The sequence below is a fragment of the Callorhinchus milii genome, unplaced genomic scaffold (genome assembly GCF_018977255.1).
Source record: "Callorhinchus milii isolate IMCB2004 unplaced genomic scaffold, IMCB_Cmil_1.0 Scaffold4, whole genome shotgun sequence".
Taxonomy (NCBI): Eukaryota; Metazoa; Chordata; class Chondrichthyes; order Chimaeriformes; family Callorhinchidae; genus Callorhinchus; species Callorhinchus milii.
The window spans coordinates 16,438,052-16,451,991 of NW_024704745.1; the positions used below are offsets into that span (position 1 = coordinate 16,438,052).

The window sequence follows — 13,940 nt, forward strand, 5'->3', positions numbered from 1 at the left end:
AAAAATAGCAGTTTCAGCACCAATCCAGACCACTTGATAATCACTGAATAAAAGGTACAATTTGGACAGCAAAGGGATTGTTCAGCACTCAGAGCAAAAGTGGTCTATTTGTTTACATTCTCTCTTTCTGTGTGACCAGTTCCTCAACAAGGCTACGCTGCCTACATGCCACCTACAGCTCCTATGTTAGGTCAGCAAGGAGGTGGACCAACACATCCCCAAGTGCAGGGGACGCAAATGCCAGCCTGGAATCCAAATTGTCCTCCTGGACTGGAATATCTTACAACAGTAAGCATGTGATGGTTTTCTTTCAATTATTCATTTACAGTTGAAATCAGGTGTCAGCCTGGCTCCGTGGGTTGCACTCTTTGTGTCAAAATAAAGATATATTCAGTCAGGAAAATTTATTTTGTTGGTCGACCCAAAATGGTTCGCCACCACTGAAATAAATGGACAACTTCTTTACTGACAATTTCCGTTTATAATTCTGGTCCAGTGTTAAAATGCAATCATTCTTTCCACAGATTGATCAGTTACTTGTTCATCAAATTGTTGAGCTTCTCGAAGGCAAGTGACAGTTTGAAAATATTTCTAGTTTTAATTTCTGCATAAGTGAATAACAAATGATATTTTAGCAATTGTAAATTGTTACCTCCAATTCTGACCTGATGATCTGGAAATCAGCCTTTATCGAGGAAACTAGCCATTAGCTGGAAACAAGCACAGTGACTTCTTTTGAGGCTGGTTGGAATTTTATGGACCCCAAATTTTGCCTTATAATAAGGCGCCAGTGTATTAGGATTTATTTATCCATACCCTTCAGAATCTTTAATATTTACAGAAGATCTTCCCTGAGCCTTATCTCTCGTGTAAATGTTTCCAGGATCTGTAGCATTTTGTCATAACTCAGGTGCCCAACTCCAGCTATCAGGTTAGTTGCCTAATACCAAGATGTCTTTACTGTAAAAAACAAACAAGACCTTTTCTAGGTCAGATCAGAAGAATGTCCTGTACAACTTTAATTTTACTTCCTGTGACTTATCCTCTGACCTGTTTTCTTTGCTGCAGCTGCACGTTGTGCTAATAGTTTTAGTGATAATAATCACTTGTGATAATAATCCCTCAAGAAAATAAAAAGGTAATAAATTGGTCACTTCAAACCATGACTGTTCGTGGGGCATTGCTGTGCGCAATTGGCTGCCGCATTTCGCCCTCAAATATATAGTCAATTCAGTTTACAGTCTATTCTGTGAAGCGCTTTGAGACGTCTAGAAGACTTGAAAAGCGCTATATCACATGCAAGGATTATTATTATTATTACTGCTCCCCAATCCCTCTCCTGTATCCTGTCCTGTAGACTAATACCATTTAGTTTAGATTCCCAGCGTTTATGCGTCTTTGCCCATTTCAGCACACGAGTTAAGAGCATGTTTGGAACTCTGCTTGGTTAGATATCCTTAAGAATGGTGATGGGTATTTGCATGTCTCAGTCACCAAAATCTTGCGAAGTGCTTAGAGAGATTTTGACAATGTGATAAGCCACTATATCAAGGATTATATTATAATATACTTAATTCACACAGAAGTGTTCTTATCCTCTACAAGTCGATGGTTTGCTTGTGTCAGTTTGCATGCACTACCTTATTAACCCCAAAATACACAGTAAATTCACTAGTATATATGCTGAGACAGCTCAATGATGTGATAAGGTGCTATATTAGATGCAAAGATTATTATTATTAAAACCACAAGCTACATAATGATTGGTATTGAAACTCCTTGCAATTTTATATTTCAGCTTTAGTAGGATTTGAGACCCAAAACAAATACGAAGTGAAGAATAGCTTGGGTCAGAGAATTTACTTCGCAGTTGAGGAAAGTGATTTCTGTAACCGAATGTGCTGTGGAGCTAATCGAGCGTTCACCATAAAGATTTTGGACAACGTAGGACAACCTATCATACAGTTTACCCGCCCACTGGCATGTGGCTTTTGTTGTTGCCCTTGCTGCCTAAACACCGTGAGTAAATCAAAATTGTTTTGACTTTTGGAGTAATTAATAAGGTAACCAGCATATGTAAAGCTTTTCATGTTGTTCTAAAAACGTTTTGGCCCAGATTTCTGTGACCTAACACACAATTAAAATGATGCAATCGTATCAGAAGACATGAATCTCTTCATAATAATAATAAGAAGAATTTGGTCACTCAATCCATGGCTATTTGTGGGACACTGCTGTGTGCAATTGGCTGTCGCATTTCACCCACAAAATATACAGTCAATTCACTTCACAGTATATTCTGTGAAGCGCTTTGAGACTCTTAGAAGACTTGGTAAGGCACGATATCATATGCAAGGAATATTATTATAATGTAGATGAAATGCCGTTGATTTTTTAAACAATGAAAGTGTGTTTGCTTAAGAGTGTCCAAACCAAACTGAGTTCCATGCACTTCACCTACACATGGACAATTCCCATGTATTAGGACTGAGATTGGAATAAGAGGTTGATGGAGGCAGATTGTCTCAGCAAATTAGAGAGAAAATTATACAGTTATTTGATGAAGATATAGTTTGAGAGGCATGGGAAAGTCGTATGTGACTGCTTCTTTAGTTTGAGTCAGCCAGGTGGACTGTAATTTTTTTTCAGTATGTTCCTATAGTTTATTTGTGGATCATAAAAACAAATGCATAAGATGTTCACTTTTTCAAAAGCTTTCATCCCTTTGTGTGTTATAAGATTATTGTTTTATCTAACGGAACAAAAGAGGAAATGTGTTTACATCAAGAAATTGTGTAGTGTTTTTTTTCTTCAAAACACATAGATTTGTTTGTTTAAACTATTTTGTGGTAGGTGTGTGCATTCCTTGGGTTCAAATATATTTGATTGAGATTCATGGTCTATTGTAATAATCTTACTGTTATTATTATAGGTTGTTACACCACTGTTACACTGGCCACCTTGACTTCCCATTTTGGACATACAGTATTACAGTTGCACCACTTTTGTCTATTGCACATTCTATATGATGGATAGTGTCAACCACTAATTTCTACACTCCTCCCTCTCCTGTTTTTTTTTTGCCAGTGTTGCCAGTTTCTGACAGTATTCTGCCATTTCAAAAGGATTTGGGGCTTTGAAGTGCTGATTCCCATTGAGATTTAAAGAGGGCTCAAAAATGCATGTGGACCATCAAACTACATTACTGTAGCAGTTTAGGGGAGACCCACAATGATTGCTACCAAATTCGCTATAATATAAGTGATATTGGGGTCATTTTTTTCTTTCACGGAGATTTGTGTGGAGAAATTTCACCTGCGCCTGTATTTACTCTTATTTATTTAATCTTTCAGGATGTAGCAAATTCTTAAACCCACTCATAATTTCGAACTACCACAAAATCAGCTTTAGAGTTTGGACTGAATTCAACAATTTGACAATTTCTGCTTACTCAAATCTTACATAAATACAATAAATCTAACCCTTGTTTGAGTTTTTTACCCCAGGGATGTTTTATCTTGGAAGAATTTTCTCTGCCTCTCCATCTGCAGCAAATTGTAATTGTGACCATACTGCAAGAATGCCAGCATTTATACATGCCTTAACAAAAGGCACAATGAATTGCATATGGTGAATGAATATAACAATAGTCATCATATAATAATCCTTGCATTTGGTATAATAATAATAATCCTTGCATTTGATATAGCGCTTTATCACATCTTTGAGACGTCTCAAAGCACTTCGCAGAATATACCGTAAAGTGAATTGACTGTATATTTTGTGGGCGAAATGCAGCAGCAATTGCGCACAGCAGTGTCCCACCAACAATCGTGGATTGAGTGACTGAAATATAATTGTTCATTTTTTGTTTGATGGGATTATTACCCCCGGAAAAAAGTGATCCGCCAATCGACTAACAACCGGGTTCCTACTTACTGCTAGGTAAACAGGTGTCTGGACTGAAGAAACTTGCCCAACATTTCGCCCTGCCGGGAATCAAACCGAGGTCCTCTCTCTTGTGAGGCGAGTGCTCTAACCATTAAGCAACAATATTGTAGTGGGATGTCAGTTAGGATGTACAGTTAACTGCTATAGTTACAGCAGCCTGATTATAATTTAATCGGACACTACCATTTCTGTATTGTTATAAGGTGTAAATTAGCAAGGTGTTCACTTAACTGCTGGATGGCGTTACACCACCCTGATCATCAGTTAATCGAACACTACCATTTCTGTACTTTGTCCTAATAATAAATATTTCTTAAAAGCAAAAAGTAAAATTGGGATGAAATCAATGAGCTGTATCCAATTTTTCTGATGTAAGCTAATATTAGGTTAGTTGCTTTTGAAAGAACCAAAATAACCTTACACTAATTGGTCAGTTGTTTGAGAATTGTAATTTAATTCAAGCCCATATGTTTTCCATGGATATGTATCTTCCTGTAGCCCTTGGCAATGGTTAGGTAATTGTTCTATCCATGAATATCCTTGCAGAGCCTTATGTGTGTCTGGTTAGGGATACGGGTATATAGGAATACTCTGGTAATTGATTTGACTTAGAATTAGAGATCCTCTGTTTGAATCCTGATGGAGTCACTCAACCACTTACCTACTTGAAGTTGATAAAATGGATGCCATGCATGTGGGGGAAGTAATTCAGGCCTCCTTACTGTGAAACTTGCCTGAGGAAGCACAGCTAGCAAAGCTTGTCAGGTTTACAGTAAGCCAGGGCATTATTGATGCTTGTCTGGCTCATCAATAAGAAATAGACTTTCCCTGCATGGAAGACCCTGCAAAACTAAATCTTCACAGGTTAGCTGGACAAGTACCAGGAAACTAGTAGATTGTATGACTAATATTATTTATGCATTTTAAGGAAGGGGAAAGCTACATGAAGATTAAAAGCTCTGACAATTGGTCAGGATAGTAAATTATAGATAATATGATATTTCAGCTCTGGTATGTGGATTTTCTGCAGGAACCTGTGTTTATTTCCTAATTTGTTTCTTCTAATTACTGAAAAGGGTGTGGAAGCTTTTTATTGCACAGTACAGGCTTTTGTTTGTAACCCATTGGTAAAAGATGAGGAAGATGCAAATATTTGGATGGCATTAGTGTAGAACAGCCAAAGAAACAACGGATTATTTGTGCTGCACTGAATTCAGAACTGAGTGAAAGCTTGCACGAGGAAGGGAATGAATATCTCTTCAATATGGAGTCCTGTAGCCTAGTGATTAGAGTACTCGCCTCGCAAGCGAGAGGGCCTGGGTTTGATTCCTGGACAGGGCAAAACATTGGGCAAGTTTCCTTACTCCACGCTCTTCTGTTCATCTAGCAGTAAGTAGGAACCTGGTTGTTAGTCAATTGGTGGATCGCTTTTCCGGGGGTAATAATCCCTTCAAAATAAATAAATAAAATAATACTAATTTGGTCACTCAATCCACGACTGTTTGTGGGACATTGCTGTGCGCAATTGGCTGCCGCATTCGCCCACAAATATACAGTCAATTCACTTTACAGTCTATTCTGTGAAGCGCTTTGGGACATCTAGAAGGCGTGAAAATTGCTATATCAAATACAAGGATTATTATTATATACAATCAAATTCACTTTGCAGTATATCCTGTGAAGCGCTCTGAGACGTCTTGAAGACGTGATAAGTATATCAAATGGAGTATATCAAAAAGGATTATTATTATTACACAAGTCTGAAGTTTTTATTGTAAAATAATAAAAAAAGAAATTCTGTTTATTTTGAGAGCCCAGGCTTTCAGCTATTCTGCCCCCACTTTTTGGATCTCCGTTCCAGAGTCCCTCCGACTTGCTCCTTCTCTCACCTTGTTCAAGATCCATCTCGAGATGTAACTCTTTGACTGCACTTTCGCTCATTTATTTGGTTGTTTTTGTACCTGCTCCTCCAATCTCCCAGGCTTGTCATGATGCTTTCACTTCCTTTCCTCCCTGAAACTGGTGTTTAATTATAGCTGCTACATACACAAAGATCTAGTAGCTTGAGTTCAATTACTGTAAAATAAACCTCAACATTTATGTAAATACAAGACATGATTCCATCTAACTTAATTTTTAATTTATAAATCATTAACTGATTTATTCTTTTAATGTTCAGCATAATGTATAATGCTGTTTTACCTTTGCTTCAATATTTTTATTTGTTTTTATCTACCTGTTGCAGATGGAAGTTGAGGCACCCCCAGGAAATATTATTGGCTATGTTACTCAGGAGTGGCATCCCTTTCAACCTAGATTCAATGTCCAGGATGAAAAACATGAAACTGTGCTGAAAATCAAAGGCCCTTGTTTGGCATTCAATTGTTTCGGTGATGTAGGCTTTGAAGTAAGTAGGCAATAATAATAGTAGGTAAAAGCAGAAGGTTGAAAACGCCATCAAGAGATGTCTATTTACACAGGTAGATGCAAAGCTAATTATACTTTGTACATTCGTGGTAGATGAAGTGGGTCATTTGAAGCATTGTCAAACATAAGTGTGCGTGAAAGTTGTATATTTTAAGGCCATCTTTCCCTTCTCTACCGCCTTCGGCTCCCACTCTCAGATCAGGTGCCAAGCCTTTTAAGTGCTTTGGGATATCCTCCCAATGTGAAAGCTACCGCATAAATGTAAATTTGTATTGTATTTGTATGGCTGTCCAGCAAACTAGGTCCAGGTGGGACAAAGAACAGGTAGAGCGTTAACCTAATGCATCAAAAGTGTGCCAAACCTAAAATTTCAGACGTGTCTTTTAAATAAAAATCCTTTGATTGTGCCATTTGATTAGATTTTTTTATTCTGAATACTTAAAATATATAAAATATCATTAAAATGAATTGTAGTGTGTAATTTATTGGTGTAACAATCAATTCAAACTTTCTGACTGAAATGGCCAAATTAATTTGGGGTAAAATTTTATTATAAAGCTCTAAATTAAAATTGATAATGACAAATTAATAAATCATTCATTGGTTAATTTTTTTTTGGTCAGCTGGGTGTCTGATACACGTGGAAACCTATCACCATGCTTAAGAGTATCCAAAATAGACAGAGTTCCAGATATGTAGGCATTTATTTACCTACACAGGGGCATTTCGGTGTGTCTGGTATGGAAGTGCACTCCCTTTCTGGAGGGACTCACTTGCTTATCTAATTCCAGAGAGTAGTAAGCACAAGGTGAGGCTTGGGGACCCCAGATTGTGTGTTGGAGTATTGTACTGCTGGAGTTTAACCAGCTAAAACTGCATAGCTTGTCATTGAGAGCAAGATTCCAGCTGCATGTTCAGCCAGGACAAATAACAACAATTTACATTTGTATAGCATCCTTAATATTGGGAGGATATTGCACAGCATTTGCTCTACCAGTTAGGGATTTGGCTTGCTGGAACTGAATGGAAACAATCCCTTCTCTCTGTCACTGATCTGCCCCTTCAAGTCCTGCCGCTAAGCCAGGCTGGTTAGTTGGTCATCAGCAGTGCCCTGGTTAATTATATAATTGAGGGTTCCTGTCATTTCCTCTGAATGTGGGCAATTTTCATGCTGTAATCAATACAGCTGTGTTTACAATTGTTTGCATATGTTGCCTAATGTCTATTTTCTGTGATAACTCACACTGAAAAATAAAATATTTAATTGTGAATTATATGAATTACAAGATATTAAGAATGCAGTGGTTATATTGTGCTATTGTGTATTACTGACCCAGCAGATTCATTGGGTGGAAATGTTGGAACATTTATTTTTCAGCATTATGATTCTCAAACCATCAGAAAATCAACCTACAAGAACTTGTGTAGGTGGAATAACACAGGGAGCCCTGTTTCATTCTGGCCAATGTCTTTCAAGTTAATTTATGTGGAAATAGTGTTTAGACTATTGATTCTGGAGTTGAGAGGAATCAGTAAAAAGTTACATTTTTAAATGTTTTATATAGTGTATAGTTTGGGAAATGACATGAGCATGCGACTTCCAGGATGGTGGAAGACGAACTGGATGAACCTTGGTCTTTTAGTACTAAGTACTAACAATACTTGTTAATACTAATTACCGAAGGCACTGCCCAGTGTAGCACAAAGATGAAAGGGATTTGAGGTGCTACATTTAACCTCAATGCCCCCTGGTTTAGAGGGTAAATATAAGTCAAGGTCATCACTCCAGAACGCTATACAGAGACCCATACTGGAAAGTGCATGTAAGTGGGTGTTGGGTGAAAAAACAGGTTCATCTCAGCTGTGATGTCCCATAGTCAAACAGCAACTAGGCTTGATATGAATAGTTTCACACACCAGCACGAGCTATGCACTAGTTGAATTAAAAGGAGGAAAAGGGAGAATATTAGAAAAGAAAATGTTGACGCTTTGTTCAAATATTATCTGCTTTATTTAATAGGTGGTGAGTCTGGATGAAAGCAACATTGTCGGTAGGATAACCAAACAGTGGTCAGGGCTGAGTCGAGAAATGTTCACTGATTCGGATAGCTTTGGAATTCAGTTCCCTATGGATTTGGATGTTAAAGTTAAGGCAGTTCTTCTTGGGGCATGCTTACTGGTGGTAAGTGGTAAAATGTTTTTGTAATTGGCAGTGTATGAGGGGAAAAGGTGGCGCGCTGAGAGAGCTAAAATAGTGATGAACTCAAACTTTGAAAGTTCACAATACTCAACAGGAGGCCATGTCTCACTATCGGGATGTGAATCCAATTTTCTGCTAGCACCATATTTGGAGCAATATGAGTGACAGTATCATGTTTGCTGGCACTGCTAGGAGGAGTTGGTAGTGTTGAAGATTATTGGCCTAGAATGATGGCAACCTGTGCTGCACTGTGCACATCCCTGTGCTAAAATTCTGCTTTTTCCATTAGCTGCAGTTATTTTGCAGGGAACGTTCTTGAAAACATGTTTTGAGCTAGAGATTCATATTACAGCAAATCAGTAGCATTGTATTCCCCATTTGGCATCAATATTGGTACATTACACAGCATGGCACAGATGCTAAATGTGCAGTGTAACTGCAACATTACTTTTTCCAAATCTTCCCTTTTTTTCTCTATCCTGAAACCAGTAATTTCTGTCCTAGAATTTGTCTGCATGGAAGCATCAGCTCCCTAACTGATTCAGGCAACAAACTGTTCTTCAGGTATAAGTCCAGTGCCTTGGGTTGTTCCTCCCAACGTGAAAGGCGCTATACAAATGTAATTTGTATTGTATTAAGTCTGGGCAGTGAGTGTAACTTGGCCACAGAGTCATAACATCTGAGACCTAACTAGTCTTTCTCAAATATCTATACTGGCATACATTTCAACGGATTTTACTAAAACCCTAGTGGACTTGACTGAGCCTAAAGATACCGTGGTCAATTATAACACTATTATTATGCAACACTTATTGCTGTGCCAGCACCGACCAGAGACCATCTTAGTGAGTGCATCACCACCAATACATTTACCCTTTAAACTATCACAGAAACTTTACAATGGCCATTATAGACACTGGCAGACATTCGTTTTGTTTTACAGTAGTGCGCGTAAACCTTGAAGCCTATGTGATAGTTGATATTATTTCTCTCTTTCTTAGGATTTCATGTACTTTGAACAAAATTCTGGTGCAAATCAAGGAGGCTGGCAGTTAGGATAGTGACAAAATCCTGGATCTTGATGGAAAATGTCATGGTAAGATCTAGGTCTATTCATATAGAACATACTTGGGTGTGGGTGTTGTGTTTTAGGCTGGCCCAGTGGTAGCACTCTTGCCTCTGAATCAGAAGGTTGTGGGTTCAAGGCCCACATTAAGACTTGAACTCATATAATCTAAGCTGACACACCAGCCCAGTGCTGGGTTGGGGGGGGTTGCATTGTTGGAGGTGCTGCCCTTCGGATGAGACTTTAAACCTGTCTATCCAGGTAGAGGCTAAAGATCCCATAGAACTATTTTAAAAGAGAAGCGAGTTACTCCTGGTTTCCTGGCCAACAATTCATCAAATAAAAGAAATAAAAAATGGTCATTCACTTCATGACTGTTTGTGGGACATTACCGTGTGCAAATTGCAATTTTCACCCATGCAGTGTCCCACAAGGCCGCAAGTATCCATGTTAGTGTAGGTTTTACTCGACTGTGGATGGAGTGGACATGAATAGGGTTTTATCTTTCCATGCTTTTTTTTATAGTCGGGATACGTCACACATTATGATTAAACATCAAGTTTCAGCTATGCTTACAGGGAGAGACAGTGATGGCCAGAAGGTTCCTCTGGGAAGGGAAGGTAAATTGTTGGAGAAACTACCCAAGGTCTTACTCGGGCACCTTCAGATGATCTTTTTCAAACTGTGAGATAGACTTATGAGGAAGATTCTGGCTTCTTGCATTCTGTCTTGAGCAGCATACGGTTAGCATAAAGGGACGTAAACACATTTTATACTGTATTTAAAATGAACTATGTGGGCTTGTTTAATTTGTTTTGTATTAAGATCTAAATACACACACTGATTGCCTAGTATAGGTCACAGGAATATCTTATTGCTGTGTTGTGATCAATACAAATTATTCATTGCTTAACTTTTTTTTCCACATAGGAACTGTTACTGAAGGGTTTAAAGGTGACCTCCTTGAGCACAATGGAGGTCAATAATGTGCCTGCTTTAATTTCACCACAGAATTGATGATGAAAACAAGAATTCTTTGTGAATTTGGAGTCCACTGTGCTATTGCAATGTTTGACTTGGTTACTTTGCAAAATGTAACATTTATTTGCACTATTTTCTATCACGATTTGAAGTCAATCGTTCTGTAATAATGCTTTCATTGGTTACTTTGCAAAGATAACTTTTCACTTCATATTATTGGTAATTTATTTTGTACACCTTACAGTATTTTCTAACCAAAGCAGATGCTGATTTATCAGTACAGCTGGCATTGCCTCTTCACAATTGTAGTTTTCCAATTAACATGTTCCATATTTGTATTTATTTATTGTGGTAATTCTAGTCAACACTATAATTAAGATTAGACAACTTGTTCATCTATGTCAAATTATACTTTGTTAACATGAATGTCAGCACTAAAGATTTAGATTTTACTTAAGTAAAGTGCAGCAACCAGATGTTTTCTTTTGTAAAGTATATTTAATAAAAACAGTTACTGATGATGCCTTACACAATGATCTTTGTCACACATTTCAATTGTATCATCATTTGCAGACTTCCTCTTTATATTCATTGTGATAGTTTGCAAAAAGCCCAGAAGTGATGGCAAATTTATACATAACTGGGGGAAATTATTCCCAGGTCTATTTATGTAGCATTTCAGAGTGTTCAGAATTTAACATATTCTTAAATACAGACTTAATTTTGAAGTTGGGTTTCCATCAGTTCTCCTAAGAACTACCCAAAATTAGGTTCGAAGTTGAGTCTTAAATTCCATAATTTTGGTAAATTCTGGCTGCTCTAAAATGTTACAGATATAAAGTAAATCTAGACCCGGGTGGAAATTTTCCTAGTTCTTGGTTAAACCAAAATTGGATTGTACAGATCTGGCCATCGGTTCCTTGAGTAAATTGATCATTTACCTCATAACTGTTTGTTGGACTCTATCACTGGATAAAGGATAGAGAGAACTTCAACATTTTGAGAGAATGGATAGAGAAAAATTGGACCTGGATGGTGAATCAATAAGGGGTATAAGATCAGGATTATCACTGGAAACAGCAAGTGGAAGTTAGAGGATTGTTTTTGGCATGAGTTATTGAAGTTTAGCCTCTGTTTACCTAGCAGTCAGTAGGAACCTGGTTGTTAAGTTCATTGGCAGATCGCTTCCTGAGGGTAATCATCCCCTCAAAAAATAAATAAATAATTCACTGGTCACTCAATCCCCGACTGTTTTTCAGACACTGCTGTGCGCAATTGGCTGCCATGTTTCACCCACAAAATATAGTCAATCCACTTTACAATATATTCTGTGAAGTGCTTTGCGATGTCTCAATGACGTGATAATGCAAGATTATTATTATATTATAAATTAAAATTATCCCATTTAAAGGAGATTGGATAAATATGTTGAAAAAACAAAAGGGAATAGGAAAAGAGCAGAGAATTGGAATTCGGATCGAATCCAGTGAGAACCCAGTTCTACAAGTTTGATGTAAAAAAAACCAGTTGCATAATAATACAATGATATAATACCTAGTGGGGGTGTTGCAAAACTTGTACTTGCAGCACCTGATCTTTTTCTCCCTATAATGCTGTCCTATGCGGTTTCGTGTTGTCCACCAAATCGTCAGTGGGACAGCTTTCAATCATCCAGCCCCTGCTCTTTGGAGCTTGATTCTGGAGTCCCTCTGGGATAATATATGCGGCTTCTCATGTGACAAATTATCTCATCAAATCAGTTGTAAAAGGCTGCAGATGTTACCCTTATAATAAAATTATAAATCCTTGGTGTGAACATCAACAATGTGAAGAAAAGGAGAAAAAAAATTATAAATTCACAGAAATGAGTCCAACTGTGTGATCTCACTCAGCCTTTCTATCTGTCTAGAACTCCACCCCAGAGTTCCTCCTCTCCTTGTTCAAGCCTCGCCTCAAAACGAACATCTTTGACCATGCTTTGTCATCTTTCCCCTCACTATCCCTTCCTGCTGTGAAAAGTACTGTGTAACTGTAAAATGTATTGTCTGCCGCAGGATGAATATTTGCTGCTGTTAGAAAATAAAATCAGCCATAATCCGTTTGCAACCAGATATCTGACTGTTTATTATTATTTGTTCGTTATTCCCCAATATCCCGATGGGTCAGACCAAAGGCCGGTACAATCAACAGATCTTAGAACAATACCACCGTAGATATCTCGAGTTCAACACTGTGTCTTTACAGCACACAAGCTTGATTCTTCTTGCTTTCAGTCTTCTTGCTTACAGCTTTCAATCTTCCATCTGATATCCTCAGTCTTAGTGTTTCTAGCTCTCAGTCTTCCATCTCCCGTGCCCTTGTCTCCGTGACCCGGGATGGCCCTGTTCACAAAGTTAACGGACCTCTTCTACCAATGTTCATCCAATCATGGTGCGGACATTAGATCACCTGGCTGAAATCATGCTGGGTTCACGTGCCTCAGCACACATACACCTTGTCCTTAAGACCCCTGTTATCTAATTCTCTTTAGATAGAGGATTGATCAGTTTTGGGCTGTATCTGGTGCTCATTATTTTGTGGTGTGGGATCATTAGTACATTCCTTTTAAGTCGCTGGTTATTTCTTATCAGTATCTCGGGATGGTACCAAGGTCCTCTAGTTTAAGCAACTTGCTCATTAGTTGCTATTCTTGAGGGTTGCTTCTGTCGCTTGGCAGGCCCTGTCAGAATCTAGCGACTTATTGCTAAATTGAGATCCTGTGTCGACCCGGTACCTTGGACCGTTATCTCTGTGGGCGTGTTGTCATTTACTGATAAGAGGTGACACCCTGCCCTTTTCCAAAGCTGTCCTGTTATTCTTTCAAAAACAGAGAAAACCAGATGTGTCCAATCCCATGACTGTCAGTCCAGTTGCCCCCCACACTTAACTTAAAAGTTAACCCATTCACAACATCTATTATGATTCTAGCAGTATACAAAAAGTGTTTATTCTAACACTGCTGTCTGGTGGAGTGCATCTGTAACTGCACTAAATTAATCTAAGCTGTAAACCCACTCCTGTAGACCAACAGCAGCAGCAGCAAAGTGTTTCACAGGATTTCACTGTGAAGTGCAGTTATTGTGTCTTTTGTAGGCAAATACAAAAATATATTGTCAATCCACTTTACAGCATATACCTTGAAGCACTTTGAGCACCTCTCCACAACATGATAAGGTTCCTTATCAAATGCAGGAACATTAGTATTATTATTAAATAGGGCAGCCAGCAGCAGACATCAGGGGGCAGCACTCTCGACTGTGGGTTTGAGCCACCACA

At 38.2% G+C, this 13,940-nt stretch overlaps 1 protein-coding gene across 4 annotated transcripts in view; it reads left to right on the plus strand.

The window, feature by feature from the left end:
• Window positions 1-11,801, plus strand: part of LOC103177436 (phospholipid scramblase 2) — a 29,805-nt gene extending 18,004 nt beyond the window's left edge. For 3 of the 4 annotated variants that reach the window (XM_007891578.2, XM_007891579.2, XM_042334649.1), the window contains exons 4-10: window positions 140-288; window positions 525-567; window positions 1,799-2,019; window positions 6,197-6,358; window positions 8,399-8,560; window positions 9,580-9,674; window positions 10,575-11,801. In XM_007891578.2, coding sequence (XP_007889769.1) covers window positions 140-288; window positions 525-567; window positions 1,799-2,019; window positions 6,197-6,358; window positions 8,399-8,560; window positions 9,580-9,639 — 797 coding nt within the window. In that variant the 3' untranslated portion in view covers window positions 9,640-9,674; window positions 10,575-11,801. The remainder of the gene's footprint in view (window positions 1-139; window positions 289-524; window positions 568-1,798; window positions 2,020-6,196; window positions 6,359-8,398; window positions 8,561-9,579; window positions 9,675-10,574) is intronic. The other variant, XM_042334650.1, reaches the window with a different exon arrangement.
• Window positions 11,802-13,940: the final 2,139 nt, after the last annotated feature.